General features: G+C 41.4%; 1 protein-coding gene across 3 annotated transcripts; it reads right to left on the reverse strand.

Annotated features, from left to right (window-relative positions):
* Positions 1-1,100: 1,100 nt before the first annotated feature.
* tulp4b (TUB like protein 4b) lies at positions 1,101-21,761 on the reverse strand. 3 transcript variants are annotated; one of them, XM_048975373.1, is made up of 16 exons: positions 21,711-21,761; positions 19,305-19,639; positions 17,878-18,131; positions 16,029-16,157; positions 15,542-15,703; positions 14,975-15,155; positions 14,504-14,611; positions 13,281-13,447; positions 12,550-12,774; positions 11,486-11,720; positions 9,941-10,079; positions 9,589-9,733; positions 9,359-9,452; positions 9,115-9,258; positions 6,010-8,969; positions 1,101-5,849 (listed from the first exon to the last, which is right to left on the reverse strand). In XM_048975373.1, exons 3-16 carry the CDS (start codon positions 18,127-18,129, stop codon positions 5,733-5,735), a joined length of 5,058 nt encoding a protein of 1,685 aa, XP_048831330.1. In that variant the 5' UTR covers positions 18,130-18,131; positions 19,305-19,639; positions 21,711-21,761; the 3' UTR covers positions 1,101-5,732. The 3 variants fall into 3 exon arrangements, with proteins under 3 accessions (XP_048831330.1, XP_048831329.1, XP_048831328.1); XM_048975372.1 differs by having other exon boundaries at positions 17,878-18,134; XM_048975371.1 differs by having other exon boundaries at positions 17,878-18,147.
* Between the last annotated feature and the right edge of the window lie 503 nt (positions 21,762-22,264).

Raw genomic sequence — 22,264 nt, forward strand, 5'->3', positions numbered from 1 at the left:
AATGAATTCAAAAATTCCATGTTATAGTGCAGTTCCCAGAAAAACTGGCAGACAACAGTTTAACCAGATTCATAGATTCATCCAATAAGGTTTATCAGTATTAATTGATTTAATAAAGTGGCATAGTTGCATCTGCCGGAGCATACAACTGAAAATAAGTATAAGAATCACTGAACTGGATGTCGAGGCTTGTTGAGGAACTTCCTGTTAAAATGTGGGCTGAGATCTGGTCTTAAATGCACTACAATGAAGGAATCGTTTATCCTTCCCTGAAGAACAGTAACGTAAGGATAACCTCGTTATCTTACACAGCGCTCATGACAATACACAGATTCTGATTTCCAGCCATTCAGAACTGAAATACTGAGATTCGACAGACCGCAGAGTCTGTAAGTTGATGCTGTTTTTTCTTAGCAGCCTGCAGATACCATGATGTCATGCAGATCAAACATAGACAGCAGGATTCTGGATCATTTGAAGGTCCAATGGTATGTGGGAGATGCTGAGCCAGGAGTGTCCTGCAGTCACAATGGACACAATCTGAACCAAGCACTTAATTAATATAGTATAACCCTATAGTACTATAACACCGCTCATTAAGATGGTACTAAAGCCTAAGGCTCAGGCATCACTTGAATTATTTTCAGGTCACTGAAGGCCAATGCACCGTTTGTGATAAGGAGCATAATCAATTTTGTTGAGGAGCTGGAGATATTAGCAAGACATCATGCAATAACTGGAGGACCCCTGAGTGTTGCGGCAGTAGGTTCAGTTGCATGCGGTCGGCTTAGCAGTGACAATCACTGCATTATGTAGAAGTAATTAAGTAGATGGGAGCATACAGTAAGTGGATGTGTATAAAGTACAACAGTCTAATGCTGATGTACACCCACTAGGGGCAGTGCTATCGCAGCCTGGACTGGCTTTGGGTGCTGTGAAGTATGCTAAGGGCGTCACAGGTCCGATATCAAGATAATCACAAATCTGCTTTTTGGAACTCATGTCACAAGACAATCAGCTGACAAGATGATAAACCGAACGTGTAGAATCTCTAACTGAGCACTACGAAAGCATTTTGTTTGATATTCCCACATACAAAATTTGTCTCACTGTAAAGTTTTATTAAGCAACAACAATTGACACAAATTCCTAAGCAAAACCAACAAATATTAACAAAAGTAAATCAGCAATCCTAACAGACACCTTTTATTAGTAGCTATTCTCCTTTATACGCTGAAGGAAATGAAATCATTTCACATTACATTTATATGACAGCAATTGCCCTCATCCTGATAAAACAGAACAGATAAATACAAATTCAAAATTCTTCCCTGAAAAAGGATCATGAAAGCATATTACAGTACTAAAAAAACCCATTTACAAAGATCTCTCCTAGCACATGCAAGCCATGTAACTTAATGCACACTTTTCAGTAGCAATAACAAATTCATTGCCAAAGCACTGGGAAAACAGCAGAAATGATATTAAAAAAATCATTTTTAATAAAAAGAAAAATCTTTCAGCATGAACCTATTTATAGTTGTGTGATATTTCATGCCTCATATCCTCACCTCTGGATTTAAAAAAGTACCTATAAATGCCACTAAAGAGATTTCTGCCCAAAGATGAAAGTGCATTTTTCTAGGTATATAAAAAGTAAAAAAATATTCAAAATTAAAGTTATCTTGTGTCTGTCTATAATCAAAAATTAAAAGGTACTCCTACAAATGCAAAAATATATAAAAATTAAAACTGACTGCATAATAATGCACCATCAAAAAGATTTCCATCAGTCCTATTAGGCATGGCCTTTCGAAAAGAATACACTGCCTGGCACTGGTTATTGCACCAAAGCAACAATCTGTGTATTTAGGTACAGTACTACTACATCTTCTCTAACCTCACAATTACACAAACATTTAGACGCAAACGTCCTTTGCCGCTAAACTTGAACAGATTAAGCAAGTATTTACTTCTTTCTACCACAGTGAAATTTTATCTTGAATTAACACCTGACAGCAAGCCTTCACAATACATTAACTACCTTCTTGAACAGGCAGACAGACTAATAAGAGATAAAGGTCATTAAGCACATTTTTCAGACTTGTGTAGACAAATTTCTCACATTTTTACACTAATTTCCTTAGTACAGAGAAAAACATAAGGTAACAGATGTCAACACTGAAATATATCGCAAATAAATGGCCATTATCTAACAAGCCTACAAAAAACATAATATATCCTGTCATATTTTTAGTTAAACCTCTTCTGAGCTGAAGCACACAAATTAAGGTGGTAACTTTCAATACTACATAACAACATGTCTTTCAATGCACTTCGTTAGGCTGGTTGAAAAGAAGACATTCAGTGTCTTCTAAAAAACACAGCTAAGCTCACCTCCAGTACACATTCCAGGAAAGTCAGATTGATCCAATCAAAATCATTCATCATCCATCATTAGCAGCTGCTCAACCAATCAGGGTTGGTGTTCACACTGTTATAGCATTTTTAATAATACAAACTGCATGAGACTTTAACAAACAGAGCATATATACATTAAAAAGTGGAGTGAAGTTTTCATGGAATTGACACCAAGTTGCTTTACAGGTTGGGGTAACATATCCTATACAACTATCTTTTTTTAGTTTAAGGATATACAAAAAAATATGCATTTAAAGCTGGTGTTGGACAAGCACTACATGCTAGTCCAGAAGAATGGCCCACCATCATGTGTGCAAAGGTGATGGCCTCCCTACTCCTGACGCCCCGCAAGCTCAGAAAACTGATCATGGACATCATCAGTATTGGAAACCAATGTAAACAAAAAAAATTACATTTTTAAAATTCGGATTGTCTTAAAACACTGCATCCAAGATTATAGGGCAACATCCGCAAATATTCTGTCAACAGCTCAAAGCAGTTTGTTGATACATGGATTGTTTTGAACATACACTAATTTAATTATACAAAGTTTGTCAAACAAGACATTTAAAAACCCAATAAAGCATGGTAATCATGGTAAAACTTGCGACAGTTATTAAAATAGTCTGACCTGGCATGGATGAAATATGTGAAAAAGATTATACAGTGTCTACTGAGGTATAAATTCAATGCTCCTAGTCAATGACTTCACAGAAGTGATAAGAGATAAATTACAGAATATTTATATTTTTAAAAGTTTTCTAATTTGCTTTAAAAAACGTAAAATGCCTATTAAGTAGGTGCTATGACTGTTGATTGGTAAAAAATATATTCACAAAGCATTAAAGAAAATGGGGGATTTTAACAGATCTCAAGAACAGTAAGCTGCTTTCATGTACTGAATTCTTCCCTTGTGAATCTTTCGGCTCACTTACCAGTTTTATTCATATTTATAAAATATGCACGATCCAACCAAAAGCAAGGAAACAGATTCACTGATACCAGGAATGTGGGTTTGGTCAGTGGGGAACGACATCAGAACATTTCAGTTTTGCAGAGACCAGCATGAAAACCCAACTCAGCCTTACAAAAAGCACCAAGGTCACTCTGGTCCTCTAGCGCAGTGTTTCCCAATCTGGTCCTTGGGAGCAAAAATGTGCACTGTCTGGCAAGGAGCTGGGAGGATGCAAAAATGTGCACTGTCCGGCAAGGAGCTGGGAGGGAGCAAAAATGTGGACCGGGTGTGGGTCCCCAAGGATCGGGTTGGGAAACACGGCATTAGTGGTTGAGCTTACCATCGCTCTGACAGGAGACATGCTTCATGTTTCTACAAGCCTTACGTCACCCTGGCACAATTTAGCAGCAAAGTCACACCACATCATCATCATCATCATCATCATCATCATCATCCTCCTTTCTCATTGATAAATATTCAAAACATTTCCTGTGAATTACTTACTCCCCGATATTTCATTGCACTAATTGTAGAAAGTTTCCCATATTACATTATTAAGCTATCAAAGCCAAACTTTGGTCCAGCTGTTAATTTCTTTTGAAATCTAGTTTCCTGTTATTTTTGACAGGATTTAGCATAAATATGTGCAACACAGTCCATAGTGTTACAAACATCCAACAGGCAATACTTGGTCTGATTGTACTTTTAACATTTGGTTAAAAGTTCCAAGAGCCAAATCCTAAGGTGGAACATGCAGAAAATAGAATTTGCTTGGTGTCCATCCCCCCACCACCAACATTGGCACTTGCTTGCATATTTCATTGAACATTAATGATCCAAATTATATTATTAAAATTATAAGCTGATGTTAAATTTTAACTTATGTTTAAGTTCTCTATTATCATGTTACTGATTTCCAGCAAGTTATCTTCATGCAAATGTTATATTACTGTTTTTGTAGTAACAACAGTGAAGACGACATCAACTGTTTAACCAATTGTAAAACTATTCCTAGCCTAAATACATTCCTTTTATATTGTAATAACTCATAGTTCTAATCATTCACATTTCACTAATAATCCAATAAACTAAAAACTTCCCACTTAGATAAACCAAGTAAAAATATATTTTGGGGAATAGCTTAAGCAAAATAACCAACGTTTCAATAAATTACCCACTTTGCTATGAAAAATACATTTAAAATTTAACTCAAATTCATTGAAACAATGTTACAACACAGAGCCTATAGCATATATTTTTGTGCAACTTATGAAGTCCAAAATGTTTTATATTGACATTAGAATAAAAATAATTTATAATTACGATTGGCAACATATTAAGGCCTATTAAATACTGAGCTGTCAAACATAGCAATTTTTATTTTCCAAAACTTAAAAATAAGCAACCTTATGAATTTAGAGGTTTGTCACTTGGTTTGTTATTAAACATCACCACATTGTCCTTTAGCAGACAGATAATTAAGGGGCTCAGGCTTCTGAAAAGGACTGTCGTGTAGGTTTGCCAAATCACTCTATGACAGACCACTCACCCTTCAGCTCTATACACAGTTTTATACAGAAACCAGTGAAAAGTGCGAAAGTAAGAAAAAGTGCATGAGAATTCTTAAGTCACAGTTAAGTGCCTAATCAGCCACCAATGTGTACTAACACAGAGATCCCCAACCCCGGCATGACGGCCAGTATCCCACCGGAATTAAAACACTGGGACTTCGTGGGAAAGAACGGTTAACTTACAAAAATAAAGTGTATGTTTTCAAGCCAGGCCGTTTTTTTAACAACTTATTACATGCGTGTGTTCTGATCACATCTGGGAAAAAATGGAAACTACTGAACTTATAAAGTTCGTTCCACCAATTGATCTGCCACCTGCATTGTCCATTCCACTAAATTTTAACACACCCCCCCCCCCCCCCAAGTGACAAGTCTGTGAAATGTTTACACAATGTGAACTGGTCCGTGGTCATCAAAAGGTTGGGGACCCCTGCACTAGACGACTAAACAATGATTAAATACCACAATAATAATACACAATTATTTAACAGGGATATTAATTTCAGCCCCCTGTATTTGCTGTAGTTCAGCAAATGAATCTCCACTGCAGGTTGTCGCTTAAGAGCTTAAAAACAAACTGCTATAATAAAAATAGTTAAATAAGGCAGCATGTACATAAGGTAGCTGTTCCTCCAGCTTCTATACATTACAGCAGCATAAAAATTGAAAAGTGACCACAGTAAACTAACCCCTTATTCATACACCCCCCCCCCCCCCCCCACCGCAGCATAACAAACCAATTGCGTCTCTCTCGATTTTCTTCTTGCACCAATCCCGATACCTCTTCATTTAAGCCGCTGGGTCACATTGGCCAAGGCTACAGCAAAGGCCTGCACTGCTGAAAACGGATACTGAAAATCCAGGATGTAGGCGTTGCCATCAATTCTGCCGAACTGCATTACCTGAGAAAAATAATGGATGGAACAAGACGGACCATACAAAGATCCCACAAAAAACCCACAATTAGCCCATAGAAAGACCCATGAATTATAAATGCAATGCAGTTGAGTAGTACACAAAGCATACATTTCTGGGAAAAGCAAATGAAGTATAAAGCCTTACTTGTCTTCCTTCCAACTCAATCTGGAAGTTCTTAGCTGACTCCTGCGTGACCCTTCCTCCAAAGTCTAGCTGATATACTTGTGTGGCCTCGTTCCAAAGGGGTTGTTTGTTGGCCATGACATACACAAAGCCTTGACTACCGAGGCCCCGGTCTTCCTTCTCGTTCGCTTTGCGGCACTTGATCTCCTCCAGTTCGCTGGTAGTGCGTAGGTTCCGCTTGCTTTTCCAACCCTTCTTGCTACTCTGGCTCTGGTTCATGAGTTCATCCCCGCTGACGAACAGCTCCGGCTCACTCTCCGAGCTGTCCTGGAACTCATTCGTCTTGTTCATCTTCTTAGCCTTTTGCTGCTCCTTCTGGCTCTTGGGTTTCTTCTTTTCTCGGCTGAGTCCAGGGCTGGACATAAGGTTGTTGAAGTCACTGAGCACACGACCCTCCTTCTTCCCCTTGTCCTGCGCCACAGGAGTGACATTAGCTTCATCTCCCTGGCTGTCAAGGCTCCTACGGCTCTTTTTGACAAATTCCTCCATTCTCTGAGGCATCGGGCTCTCATTCAGAGGAAGTACCTCCTGAAGGTTGTCGCTAGCTTCTGCTATGGCCTCTGTGAACCTGAGATGGTTCTGGAGATCAGCAGGAGGGGGCGGCGAGAGGACCGGCTTTTCCACCACCTGGTGGGATTTGCTGGGAAGTGTCTCTGGGGGATTTTGTACGGGTGGGCATGGGTTATAGATGTTCCAAGGATGCATGGTTGCAGGGGGCAGCTGGAGGCCAGTGCAGGAACTGGCACTTGGGTAGATTGGTGGCAGTGAACAGCAGCTCAAGTTGGCCAAATTTGGCGGGTAACTGGGCGGCAGGACCATGGCAGGCTCTTGCTGACTGAAGGGGAGGGGCGCCACGGCTTCCTTGATGGGGCAGGGTTGTGGAGGAGGCTGCAATGTTTGTAGTTGAGGGCCATTATAACTGGCACCTGGAGGAAAGGGCAGAGGAATCTGGTAACCTGACTGGAAAGTGGGGACACTGAGATTAGTGGGAGATTGTGGTGGGAGGTCAAAGGGCAATCGAGACACACTTAAGTGCTGGTCTTGATTCAGGATGATTGATGGTGGTTTGTGTGGCACAGGAGGGGTAGTCAAGACAGTCTGTTCCCGAGGAACCCAGATTTCCTCAGAGGCCCTACTGGTATCCCACTGGTAAGGAGGAGGACGCTTGACCGTCAGGCTGACTTCTCCCAGGGTTAAGTGCCGGACAGGTTTCTCTAACTGGCACTCCGGATTCACCTCCTCGTCCTCAGTGAAAGCTGAATTAACATACTCCGTCCGGTCCCTGCCGTTCTCGAGAGGGCCCAGTAGATTATAGGAGGACTGTGAAGTCAGAGGCGAAGCGCTGTTTGAGTGAACGATTATAGTGTTGAGTTGGCCTCCATTTCCCAGTGTAAAATCTGGCCTCATGATGGTCCCACCTGTGATACCGTTACTACTGCCGCTCCCACTGGTGTTCCCGCTGTTAGCATTCACGCTGGGATTGCCACTGGTGCTACTACACTGGCTACAAGTATGCAACGCTTTTGACACTCTTTGTTGGTAGGAGGCTGCTAGAGTTCTGTTGACTTTGGACTTGGTTGGTAGAGTTTTGGCAGACATCTGAGAGACATTCAAGGCTCCCTCCCTGATGCTGCACTGTGGTGTGGTACGAATGAGCGTGGCGTCCATCTGCTGGGCGGGACTCCGTGCAGTAGCTGCTGAATCCGGGTAGGGCGGTGGATCCCTGGTAGGTATCGAGTATCGTGGAATTGTGAGCCGACTGAGAGTGGCAGAAGTGTATGGAAGCTGGATTTTCTTCTTCTCTGAAGAAGTTACCCTCAGAGTTGCAGAACTGCCCGGTCCCTGGAGAGGGTGCAGGCTCTGGTTATACACCAGCCTCGTGCGAGGACGGCATACCTCCTCTACGTTCCCGCTACTATCGAAAGTCGTTATCCGCTCGTACCCTACTGGGGTCTGGTACTGGGAGGCCAGAGGGTACAGCAAGAAGTCCTTTTTCAAGCAAAGATCTAACTGGGGCTGACCGGTGTGGCTGTTGTCACTAGGGCTTGTAGAGGCTACTGAAACCACAGACCCTACAGTGCCTGGGTAAGGTGGCGGAGGGTTCATTTTGCTGATCTCCAGAGGGGCAGTGAAAACTGCTGCATCCCCCGCAGTGAGCAAAGGGGCTGGGTGGGGGGTTTTCACTTTCAGCTGATGCTCCTGGTCTCTTCTCTCCCGTCCGTGCTCATCAGGAAACCGGGGTATCTGGAGCACAACCTGAGGCTGAGGCAACACGACCTGGGGGTGGCCGGCTGCAAGCGGGGGCAAAGGAAACTGCATCTTGAGCTGCTGCAGCTGTTGGTGCTGCTGCCGCATCTGCTGCTGCTGCTGCCGCATCTCCTGAATCTGCTGCTGGATCTGCTGCTGCTGCTGCTGGATCTGCTGCTGCTGCAGCTTCATTTGCTGCTGCTGCTGCAGCTGGTGTTTAATCTGCTGCTGCTGCAGCTGCTGCACCTGGTGCAGCGCGTGTTGCTGCTGCGGAGGCTTCTGTTGCTGTTTTAGCTGCGGCGGCTGCATTTGCTGCTGCTGCTGCTGCTGACGCTGCTGAATCTGCTGCTGATGTGCAAGAGGTAGCCCAACCGAAATGCGACCCAATTCCATCCCACTGAAGATCACTTGTCCGGGGCCGGAATATCTAGTGGGCAAGCTATACTGCGACGCCCCCGCCTCCTGGTTACGCCCAGAGACCCCAGAGATGGCAGCCGCACTGGCGGTAGCATTAGTCAGGACGTCGAGCTGAACATTCTGGCTAGCCAATAGGGACTGGACAAGTCCAATGCTCTGAGTAGGTGACATCGCCTGGGCGGGGCTATGGATGGGTGCAATGGGGATGTTGACGGTGCAGGGTGGATTGTCATCAACAACTCCCGAGGGTCCCGTCACTGTGCAAGACAGAATGACTGTAACTATACAAATACAAATTTATCTGTCAGCAGTATAATATACTCATTGACCAATTACACATCTAATAAAACATTAAAAATTTGTCAGTATATAACCCAGAAATATCTCCACACACTTCCATACCTGGTAAATCATCCTCATCCTCACTGAAGACGTTCGGATTGAAGACAGGGAGGTTCATCAGGTCCAGGGATATCTTTCGCACTTCTGGGAGGTAAATAGTCATCTGTCTTGGCTGAAGGTGCAATAGACTTGTCTTATAGATAACTGGAAAAAAAAATTAAATGATATAAACTTGGTGATTATATATGTCGAATTAAGTACTTCAGTAGAGTACAATCACTTATTGTTAGAATACAAATGTTACCTGCGCCAAGGTTTGTCGGCAAGAATGAGGCAAGGCCCACAATTTTAAACTTCGTGCCCCAAATATTGGATGTCACTTGAGCAAGGTAATTGTGCTGTGTAACAAAGAAAAACCTTTCATGGTTATATGACATAGAACGCCAGACAATTAAACTGAAAGACCTGCAATTAATTGTAACAGCAAGAAAGAAAAACACTGTAATTTATCTGCCATTGTGACAGAACCAGTACCTCAGTAATGTCATCTAGAGGGAACTCTTTGCATGTGAGCCCTGGGGAGCCAATAGCGGGGTTCCGAGCAGGTAACCGTGGTGACCGGGATATGTCCTGCACAGCCCTGGATAGCTTAGGCGATTTTCTCACATCCATATTAATTCTGTTGCAAAATAAGTAAGAAATGGACTACATTTCATAAGGACTCCATACTCCCCACATTACAAATTGATTTATTTTTATAGAATGAAAATAAAAGTTCTTCAGTACTCGTTAGCTGTTAACTCATCTGACTGTCCTTCATAAGGTCAACTGGTTAAGGAGCACCGGGTGACACAAATGTTTTGTAGTTATTTCAAAGCACAAACACCTCGGTTTAGGCGACTTGCTTCCCAGTGACTTGGAGGACTTCTTTCCAACCCAGTCGTCATTCAGCTCGTTGTCGCTGGAGTCGGAACAGTTGCAGCTGTCGATCATAGAGGAAATCAGGCTGTTTCCGTAAACCTCGTCTAAATACAAAAGGGGGGAAAAAGGATGAGTGAGACCGCGGAGTCTATCTGCCTGGCGTCTGTGGGCTTGGATGCTGGAGCCCGCTTGGAGCAGTCCTCTTCCAAAGATAGCTTATTACCGTAAGATATCAATTTCTCTAATTTATCAAAATTAAAAACTAATTACACAATTTCATCATCTAAACTATTAATTTTGCCTCAGTTGTACATTACCATTTGTTTCTGTAATAAACAAAAGTATTTAAATCAAATCCAGAGTAAGAGTTAAGAAGATATGAAAACATTTAGCAAAAAAAAATAAATCTTATCATGTAAATTGATTGTTTGTTACATGCAATAAACTTGAAAGATTTAAAAACATTTTATATAGTTTTCTATTATTAGATCTGAAAATTGTTTTGACTACCCATTTCTGGGAAAAAATATTTTTAAAAAATCATTCAAAAGAGAAAATACATCATTTTAATATGCAGTACAGGCAAAAGTTTGGACACTCCTACCCACAGAATGGGTTATTTGTACTATTTGGTACATTTCAGGATAATTATGAAAACTATAAAATAAAATATATAAAATAACTTATATGGAATTACACACTGACCAAAAACATCCATCCATTTTCCAAACCGCTTATCCTACTGGGTCGCGGGGGGTCCGGAGCCTATCCCGGAAGCAATGGGCATGAGGCAGGGAACAACCCAGGATGGGGGGCCAGCCCATCGCAGGGCACACTCACACACCATTCACTCACACATGCACACCTACGGGCAATTTAGCAAGTCCAATTAGCCTCAGCATGTTTTTGGACTGTGGGGGGAAACCGGAGTACCCTGAGGTAACCCCACGACGACATGGAGAGAACATGCAAACTCCACACACATGTGACCCAGGCGGAGACTCAAACCCGGGTCCCAGACATATGAGGCAATACTGCTAAACACTGCATCACCATGCCGCCCCTGACCAAAAACATATTAAACAAAAATAATAATTTGTTGGGGGGCAGGTTGTCCCGTGGTTGGCACTGTCATCCCACCACTGGGCACTGACCCTACTGTCTCCTCTATGCCAGTTTCATGAGGTGGCCTCCTGGGAAGCTTTTCCAGCTGTGCTGAAGGAGGTCCCACATATATGCTGAGCTCTCATTGGTCACTTCTCCTTCACTCTCTGGTCAAACTCGTCCAAAACAATTTAGTCGTTAAGTCATGTGGCCAGGTCATGTGATGTGACACTCTATTACTCTCCTTTGTAGATGGCGTGATGTGTCCAAACCTTTGACTGGTACCATACCTGAAACGTTAAGGTCATTGTCCTACACAAAATATCCAAATATTCTATTTTACTGTAACCCTTTTTTTCCCCTTGAAAAAAATTCTCAAGGTGAGAATGTGCAGCTGCTCAGGCACCTGCTCTGAAGTTCTCCTTCGGGTCCACAATGACGAACTCGGGTCGCAGCTTGCTGATCCTCCGGCCCTTGAGGATGGGCACCAGGCCGCCCAGGTACTCCAGGTAGAGGGTGTAACAGGGCCCGCCCTCCTCTGGGCAGTCGTCCGTACGCTTCATGGTGCAGTGGAGCCGCTCGTTACCCGTGGTGGGATAGCTGACAAAGTCCCGCATGTTGTTGGGGTCCGGGATGGGCGGCTGCGGATAAAAGTGCGGAAGCACTGTTCGAAAATTATTACGACAAAAAATTTGGCTCGCACGTGACAAAAACACCTTTACTCAGTCCGCCCCATCCGTCTTGCCCCCTTTGAAGTATGAAATAGTGAAAAATATGCCAGTATTCCACTTATAAACAGATTTTCAGAACAATATTTACAAAGAATCCCCCATGGCGTTTTTTTGAACGACTACAATCATGATCGTTTCTTCATCATTGACGGGAATCTGCACAGTTCTTCCATCCCCCGTCCTGCTCTCTATGAACCACACTGCATAAGTCCTGCATATCTGTCTGCTTATTCATTTTTGTTAGCAGAGCACAAAACATGCTACTGTTTTGGTTTTTTTTGCCAGTGTTGTAGTGGTACTTTTTGCAGTTTGAAGTCCAACATGGTTTATAAAACATAAGGATACGTCAAATTTATACAGATTACTAATTTTTGGGCACCGTAATATGCCTCCCACTATTATTTTAAGCGCACTACTAATCTGCTTACCAAGTGGGTGTAAGTAAACATCTATATAGTGCCGAAAAACAAATGTTTACGCCTGTCATCTGAAGCCCTGGTGAGTATTACACGTGCGGTATATAATCGCGATGTGATATTGTGCAGCCCTAATAGTTATATATAGAGAGGTGAGACCTAGTTTTGGGGTCCGACTACAGGGTCAATCAGCATCCGCTGACTTTCCAATGACCTCCCACGACTACAGATAATCTCTTCTCTCCTGACAAATCGTTTCTCTTGATTTTTCTCTTTTCCTGCCTAGAATCGCCCACCGACTGCTAAACGGCAGCAACACGTACCTTAATGGTGGGGATGAAGGCGGTGGTGACGTAGGAGCAGAGGCGGGACGGCATGTTCAGCTTGCTGACGTCCTTCTCCTCCCGCAGGACACTGGCGATGCCCTGCTGACACAGCAGCTGCAGGCTGGCCACCCGGTGCTCCACCCGCACCACGTACAGTGCCGGCCCGCAGGCCAGGAAGAGCCGCGAGTCTCGGTGTCCCCAGCACACTGTGCTGATTGGACGCTGAAAGGGGGCCGGTAATGATTGGATGTTTCATATATAAACAACCAATCACGACACAAATTCAATAAACAGGTACATAAAGTGCATAAATTAGACGGTTCGCTCATGTTCATTCATAGATCGCGGAAATACGGTATCTAATTAATACGCTACATAACTCACACTACACCGTATGTTTATCCCTCAAGATCTTTAGACAAAAATTTGAAATCTTAAATTCTGTTTATGTCATGCTACACAAGGGAACACAGATCCACTGAAAAAGGTGCAATTGCCTCTAAACAGGGCAATCAAAACAGGAACTACTCAAAAACCAAACCACGATGCCACCTGTGGCTGCATTTACATTTTCGTTTGGTAGATGATTTTAGATGCTTAGATAGATGCTTCTGATGCTTTTGTTCAAGTGAGGCAAGTAATACACAACTGATCACATATAGCAGTGTTTTTCGACACAGACAGTCCACATTTTTGTTCCCTCCCAGAGGATGGAGAGGTGGACTTACCTGAGCAGGGGTCTCCAGCGTGTAGATGTGCTCACCATGGACATTGTAGAATTTGACGAGGACATTCCTTGCCAAGGAAATGCAGGCCATGTCCGCAGGGAGGCTGTGTCTCTCCAGTCCGGCCACGGCCAGGAGGTCCCCCTGGGAACACCACTGCACAACTACATCTGAAAGGAGATTAAAAAGAAAAACTAGATGCTGTCAGAACGACAGCAATGCATTCCCCAGACAGTCACCCTCTCTCCAAATCTAATCCGTACTCCTCCCACATTACCCATCCTCTGTAATCTCTAGCCTCCAACACACTCTCGCAGGCTCTCTAAAAAATATTTATTAAAAGCCCAACTTTGTGTTACTTGTCTCAATGTAAACAGGTTTATAAGCTCCGAGTGTAAGATTGCACTTCTCTTTACTACTGTCTTTACTACTAATGTGACGCTGCTTCAATTTCGGTCAATTTGTGTCAAGATTTGAATAGCTTCAGATCTTTACCAATACAACGTGTCTGCAAAGTTTGAAGAAAAAAATCATGGAATACTTTTTGAGTTATCGTGCTAACAAGCTAAGTGTCCGTGGCAGCGGACCAGTTGTATAACCATGTGTGCTCCCATCAGAGGACAACAAAAAAATCAAGTGATGGCATGTATAGAGGCCTTATATGAGAAAAGGATACACCACACAATGTGTTATTCCAGGCTGACTAAACATTCAGAGTTCCCAGATTTTAATTAATGATACACGTTTTCAAGAAGATTCAAAAACCTTGGTAACATTTTAATTGACAGGGCACAAATACTTAGCAAAAACTCAGTTACTTCTGAAGTACAAATTATGAACAGATCATGAACAAATACAGTCGCTACTTGACACAAAAGCTGTGTCATAATTCTTCATTAACAATGAAGAAATATGAGTAGTGAACTTCAGTAGTTCACAAAGTTTTACAGAATTAAAAGATATAGTAACAAATATAATAACTGCTTGGGATGAAAGATGCATCATGCTTCATTAATGATGGACAAACATGAGATCAGTATTTAACTTATGTTATTAATACTTAAGTAAACATTTAATGAAAACTGAAGACAGATCATCGTCACCTGCACATCATCCCTGTTGCTGTGAAGCTGAGCTCAGTAACATCAAAATATCAACTGGGTCTATTTTCTTCGAATTCACATACAGGGCAGAATCTGTTCCAGACAAGATCCAGACAAACCCACCTCTGAGCCCTGAGCAGATTGTGGCAGGCGAGAGGTCGTCGTAGTTATTCATCAAATTGATGTTTCCTGACGTGAAGCTGACCGTGAAGAGAGCTTTCTGCGTGTGTGCTGGGAACAGGGTGGACAGTGGCACCACTCAGGAAATTACTACATGTCCAAAAAATCAATGTAGCACAATTTTTATACACAGTACAAATCTTATACACATTCCCCAAAGTGACCCAAAGGAATCCCTGCTCCTGCTTACTCGTGTTTACTTCTTTACCCGATGTCTTTATACACTGAATGAAGCTATTAAGACGAAACACCTTCAGTACATCATCAAAATCCACCTTGGATCAGAACCAGAAGACTTCCCCCATCCAGTTCATTAATTAATATGGCACCTGCAGCTTCAGCATGTTTATAAATGGCGTGATTTAAATCAGGGGGGGTAACCTTATAAGCCCCTTGGTCCTTTATTACAGGTACCTGGAGGCTTGGCGTGATCATCAGGGTCGGTGTCGCTCTCGCTGCTGTCCTCCATCAGGAAGTTGGGGTAGTTCCAGGACATGCCGATGATGCCGTCCAGCTCGTGCAGGAGAACGTGCGCCAGCATGCGGCCGTGACAGTCCATGACGATCACCTGACCGTCCGCCGTCCCGAACAGAACCTGCGGCGGCAAGGCCCACAAACCGTCCAAAGGGGTTTTCAGCATTATCAGGGTTAAAAAAATAATAATAGCTATACAGATAATTATAATGCATACTCATTTAAAACCATAATCCACAATTTAATACGTTTCATGGTATAAAACAAAATATAATTGACGGATTTTCAAAATGCTCTACATTTGATGTATTTATGAATAATTATCCGTTGCCTTTGAATATAGCTATTTAAAAAAATATGCACGTTAGTCGCCTCAAAGTACCTAATATACATATATAAACACTACGTCCCTTACAAATGTATCTATGCATATATCTTTCGTTGTTATAATTTCTTCTGATCTCTCCACCTCCTCCATGGATGTGTGCCAAACTCATGCTGAATCACCTGCTGGTCGTCGGGGCTCCAGATTCCACACGTGATCTGGCTCTCCAGGTTGATCTCTGATGACCAGTGCCTCTGGCCACTGACCGAGCCGACCAGCACGAAGCCGTCCCGGTACGAGATGAGCGCCTGCGTGCCGTCGTGCGACCAGGTGAAGTCACTCACCTGTTGGAAAAAGAACAGGAACGATCATTAAAAAAAAAAATCTATTAGGGAATCATTTTCACAGCTCATGATAAATTTAAGCGTGAATTAAAAAGACTTATTCTCAGAATCAGAAGAACTAAAAATATTTCAAGGTTACCTTTTCTGTTCTGAATTCCTCCAAAAATTCATTTACCTCAAAATGTCGTTATTTAGTCTTACAAACAAGACGTTAAAATCTTATAACAGCCATTTTACAGACTCAGATCTGTCCTTCCTGCTCCCACTTCCTCTCCTACACCAAGCAATCTTTTAACAGCCATGAAAGCAGGCGATCTTGTCTCACCTGAGCGCCGCGGTCGTTCACCAGCTCCACGGACCACCGGCCCTCGTACTGGATCCAGACAAATATACCTCCATCCCGATCACAAGTCGCCAGCTTCTGAAAAGGCTCATTCCAGCGCACCAGGACAACCTAAAACACACACATTCCCCTCCCCATAACTCTTTGCTAAAACTACAGCACTGAGTGCATCTATTCATTAGTCATTACCTACTGGCTTATGTTTAAGACCTGTCTACTCAAATCTGAAAACTTTAATCATAGGCTCAAAGAGTCCAATGGATGAAACAAAGGTCATACATTAGCATTCAGTGCTTAACAGGCTGAAATTCATATTCAGATGTAGTCAAAAAGAATTCAACATTCAAATATAATGTGCTCATCTTTGATGCGAAAATATTTTCATCATGTATAATTAATGTAAGACAGCTTTAATGGGGTTCAAATTTACCAGAAATATAGTGTATTTTTTTTTTCCAACTGTTAGCCAAAGACAGAGTGAAGATGTGTAAAAGACCGCTGCGTTTCAAATCGAATAAGCTGACATTAAATACTGGTGCGTGAGATTAAACGGCAAAAGGAACATCTTTTCCAAATGCGCATGCATATGTCATACAATACACACCGAAATGGCCCATTTTAGCTCAGCCACTATGTTTAAAAATGTCACAACCACCAAGCAGATGAGTGGGTTTATGAGGCTGAAAGGCATTTCATGACTTTTTTTTTTTTTTTTAAATCAACCTCAAGGGCAGCTAAAAATAGAGCGAACAAAGCTAGCAGCGGCGTCTTCGCCTTGTTTCGAGGCAAAATACTTCAGAGACTGAAACGGGAGCAGCCATTTTTATTTCCATTTTTAATTTAACCCAAGGCGTGCGGTCTGTCATCCTGAATGCTCTACCTGACACCCACACAGACTGACCACTGGCCGCTACAGCAACATGCAGGCAGGGCTGCAACTCTAGCTTGTTTTTCTACTAACTGGGCTAAGTTGTAAAATGTAGTCCTATGTGCAGTTCTTTGTTTTACTAGCTGGTGGGCCACTTTTTAGTTTTTTTGTAATCGTCATTCTTCTAAATCACTCACCAAAGGTGAGCTTGTTTTGCAGCCCAGTCCAAAATAATAAAGAAAACAACTGCAATGCATTTATGAAATGCTTATTGTTCCCAAATCTAAAACAAAAGACGCTCCCTAACAAAGAGATTCTGATACAGATAAACAAGCTCTTGTTGTTAATATATACAGAACTGTGCAGGTCTTAGGCAGCTAAAGAAAATGCCATTTAAATGATCTTCGTGTTGGTGTAAAACTATAATACTATACCTGTCAGCTTTCAAAACTGCTAAAATCACCCCAGTATTTGCAGTAACCATCCAGTGCACCTATGATTTTCTTGGCTTGGTCACTAGCACACCTTGTGTAGCCACTACATTTCTCCTTGACTTTTTAAATAAGTTTAAATAATTAAGGGAGCTGATGGTGAAATTTTAAGAAATACATGGAATGGCTGGGGTGCCCCTGAGGAGGTCTGGGAACAGAAGCGATGTTCATCTAGCCGTCCAACTAGCTATCAGTAACTTTTTAGAGAACAAAATAAATTCTGGCTAATTATTTTGTGTTACTCAATTTGCACATGTTCTAATGTTAAATAGTGTTTATTTTCTTCTGAGCAAAAATGCATTTACTGACCAGGTAATCAGCTTTAAACATTTCTTTGGACTGCCTAAGACTTTTGCACGATACTGTGGATCGATCAATCGATCCATCCTTCGATCCATCCATCCACCCGCTTACCACAAACAGGTCTGTGAGGCCTACCTACTCCACACCCCCAAAACCAAAGCAGTCTTACCTCACTGTTGTGTCCCCTCAGATTGAAGTTGACCCTCTGCGGAGTGTGCCTGTCCCTCCTACAGTGGCTGGAGGTGAAGGTGACCCCGACGACCCCCCTCCCGTTCCCCGTGGCCAGCCACCCTTCTTCGTAGTACCTCCTCCTGCACACGGGCTTCTCCTTCTCGCTCTTGGGTACCCGACCCTTCCAGGACAGGCACAGGATGTTGGAGTCGCTGCAGAGGATGGGCCCATGCTCCAATGCGGCCAGCATCCCTACTGAATGACCAGACTTGTTGTCAGGTAGGAAAAGCGGTTGGGTTTAGTGTCAGTACCTTGCAGGGAATTGCAGGCAAAATAAAAAATATACATTAATTGTACATCTTCTAATGGAGGGTCAGCATTAATATCACAAGTTTAGAATGATTTTTAAGATATTTTTAAGGTCATTCTGTTTGATCAGTGCAAATACAGATGAAGTTATGTGGCACTTATATATATAGTATAAGATAAACTAGTAAGACAATGAAAATGCAATAATTGGCAACTAGTTCTGGGCGGTATAACCAAAAATCTGTATAACCTTTTATAAATAAAAATATTTTTAAGATTCTGGCAGTTTCACAGTATATCATGTTTTTTTGCCCCAAGTTCACCCTTAGAGCAAGTGAAGATCAAAAGTAAAAATCGTTTACATTTAGCTTAATTGTATAATCAACATGTTTTATTAGATTAGATTTATTGGATGATTATTATGTGATGAATCGATAAAATTTGCTTCACTGATATGCATTTCATTGCAGACCTAATAATATTACATGTAATCCAAATTTTCAGGCACAGACTGAAGCAGTAAAGACTATGAGCAGTTACATATGGAGAATTATTGTTATAAAGTTATAACTGTTAGTAAGAAGGGTTTGCATAGATAACAGGGATCCTCTCCCAATACACTCTGCACAGCCATCCATAGCACTTCTATCAGCGAACAATATTATATAATTTGCTGCTCATTGAAGCATTACAGCTGTTGATTGTTATGCTTTGGTATAATGTTATATGAAAAATTAATACTGTATGGGAAATTAAAACCAGTATATTGGATGAACTGATATACCGCCCAGGACTACTGGCAACCTATCAGGTTGTACAAATATCACCTATTACATCATATCTTATATTTCAATGCAATGTAAGGAATTATCAGGGTAGACATTTTACATCTTAAGATTATTTCCTGCCGAATTTACTGAGGGATGTTTCTGTTTGGCAAAATCTTAAATAGCCTGTATCTCTTCCCAATATTAGTAAAATGTGGAAGGCTGACTGACTGATGTTGCTTGTTTGACTAAATGAATGCTTTACCCACAAGGTTAGTCACCAACAATGCAGTTAGCAAACAAACAATGTATCTGAATAACACACTGTGACTGTACGCAGACTGCTCACTTCATGACATTCGGTCATCCTTAGGTATAACTTTGCTGTACGTCCTCAAATCTTCATTCAAATTTCAGACTGTAGTAATTATCTTCAGCTAATTCTCTGTTCACAGCCATTGAAGTTCAACAATAATTTACAGCTAAATTAGTCAAGCATGTCCCATTTGGAATATTGCATTATATGATGCATCCAGTTCAGGATGTCACTGCAGAGAGCACAGTTGTCTCTCAGGCTTTGAAAATGCGTGCATCAGCTTTCCAACCATGGTGAACTTCCTCCTGTTGGCAACATCTTTGTCCCGACCCCCGGAAAATTCTGGAAATTCGCAGTCAGGAGGAGATCTGTAAACAGAGTACAATATCAGCATATAAAACATTTTTTAAAAATCTACACTTTTGAAAATCGCTTCCCTGGGTGCCATCTATGAATTTAGGAATTCAGCAAAAAAAAAAACAACATTTTTTTACCGTGGAAATGTACATTAAATTCTGCCTTATTAAATATGTTACAGTGCAAGCATTGCTAGATGCCTTCCTGGCATATAATTAGAAGAAACACTGGTTTTGAATATTAAACAGGCATTCATGAGTAAGAAAAATAACAGCAATTACAACTTCTAGTGAGCTGTTTAGCGGTCTAGCAATCCAGAAGTTTCAAATACGAGAAGGGATGGCACTGCATGTTAGGCGAAGTACTTCAGTCTCTTTTTGTGATACAAATGTCCTGTTTCTGTGTTCAAAGTACAGCAGTACAAGCTCTCTGAAACTAAAGCCAAAATGAGTTTAAGAATAATTATTTTAGCATCCCCTTCCTTTTTAAGAATTAATTTAAAACACCCTTTGTTTACACAATAACACTTTGCATTATAACACAAATAATATAGTGGATTCTGCAGGGGTCTTAAGGGATTTCTGTGTTATATTCTCCTCACGCATCTTTACCACCACCACTTATGATTGATTAGATGCTGTATAAATCATAACACCCCCCCGCCCCGTTTTAAAATTTCTAAATTGTTGTCAGAGCCAAACCACAAAACCCCTTTCATCTAATACAGTCTAGATGCTGGTCACCAGCCATTAAACACCGGAAAAGCCTTCTCATGTATAGAAGTGTATATTCCAAAAAAAAACTTACTAACGTCTGTCCTTGGTAGGGTAGATATTGGCAGAGTGGGACAATTTTTTTAACTGTACTTTCTCACTCTAAAAACATAGTCCTAATTATGAATATTAAAGCTTAAGAAACGAGGTTAAGATTACAGACCACAGAGGTGTAAAGATATAGATTCATATGATAAATCTTGGCAGTACTGGAGAATTAATCACTCAATGTGGAATCTGCTGGTAAGGTCAATTAGTAAGAAAATCTGCATGACCACAGTAACAGCGTATATTACGTGTGTAATAATGCAAAGATATAAGGTGCGTGATGAAGAGAATACGTATATATGCTTTAAATATTACAAGAATATGCGAACATTCAAAACAAATATTCTTAGATTGCTTAATATCTGGTCCAACATCTTATTCTTCGGCCAAATGCAGATTAAACCACCTTATTCCCATTCACTCAATTTCGATGACTTAGTTGCAGTTGCAGTGAATGAAAAACGATATTGCATGTTAGATAACCTGTTACAATATTGCTGCCACTTGCGTCTGAAGCCGCAACTTCTTTGGGCACAAGTTCATATGCTTAACCATTGCATTGCCTGTATTACCATTGCCAAGGTTATAATTTACTGCGGTACGCATTAGCACAAATTTTCGGATAGAAACACTACAGCATGATCGTTAAATAAAATGCATTTTTAATTATAGTAACAGACTATGCAAATTTCATGAAATGAATTAACGTCCCATCCAGTCCGTTACATCTAACCCCCGGTAAAACGCGTCAAGATTGGAATAAATCACTTAGAAAACCTTTTACACACCATGTTCTGCTCAACTAAAAAAATCACGGAACATCTGTAATATACAATGGGTGGGCACCTGGTATTAATTTTGTAAAATCGCATCCCGAGAAATGGTTAATATATACTTCCACTGGCAAAGCAGCTGCGTCCTAATGAAAAAAAATCAGTAAAATTATTAAAAGCTACTACATTTTTCTTTGAAGTACAAGAACTAATTTACATCACATTTTCATTGGGAGCTATCGGGTTTAATGCCTCACTAACGCATATGAAAACCGGGAACAGAAAAGCTAGCTAATTTTGTTTATTTCTTCTTTTCTCACTTGCAATATGGGAACTTTGCATTTTTGGACAAATCACACCAGGTTTAACTGGCCATTGGACAGCGAAGCCTGCGAAAAATAACCGATAATGCACATAGTCTGTGCATAATATAAAATCAATCCGCTAGTCAATATTGATAAAGCAATTTTTATTATGTGACCGCTTACCCCCGATCTTCGGGTCCGACGCTCCGCAACTGCGCTTGACTCCGGTGTCACGTGAGAGCCACGTGACTCGCCCCGGCAGTGCGGTGTCGACATCGGCTTGCGCAGGCGGCGCGCGGCGTTTGCTCACATGGTTCCGAAGACAGGAGCAGAGCTGTCTGCTCGAATGTGATTCTGTGGTATTAAAATGCTGCTTGATTTAAGAATGACACATTTACACAAATAATATAACACCTTCATAGAATAATAGGTTTTTTTCTTATATGGTGTTTTTATTTTGCATTGCTGTTTTTGAGTCAAGAAACATTTCACATGGTTGTATTTGTCAAATAAGTTTTACTCTACTGCATTGGAACGATTTTTACCGGAGGGGTCAAAAATGTGTAAAGTTTTTATTATTAATTTTTTTTTACGCTTTGGGAAGAGTCTAGCTTGAGCACAGATTTCGATGCCAAAAGGAAGCAAGATAAGTGGATCTTTTTTACTGGTCTATAATTGAATTGATTTTTGTGACACTGGCTGGATACACAAGAGTGATTTGCAAAGTTTACCCGACC

Source organism: Brienomyrus brachyistius, chromosome 14 (assembly GCF_023856365.1).
Source record: "Brienomyrus brachyistius isolate T26 chromosome 14, BBRACH_0.4, whole genome shotgun sequence".
Classification (NCBI taxonomy): domain Eukaryota; kingdom Metazoa; phylum Chordata; class Actinopteri; order Osteoglossiformes; family Mormyridae; genus Brienomyrus; species Brienomyrus brachyistius.

Bases quoted from the DNA above. Each gene is read 5' to 3' on its own strand.
- tulp4b (XM_048975371.1), bottom strand. The intron at 12,775-13,280 runs GTAAGTCCACCT...GCCCCCTTTCAG, and splicing joins CGCTGGAGACCCCTGCTCAG to CGTCCAATCAGCACAGTGTG. The intron at 11,721-12,549 runs GTACGTGTTGCT...TTTTATCCGCAG, and splicing joins CCTTCATCCCCACCATTAAG to CCGCCCATCCCGGACCCCAA.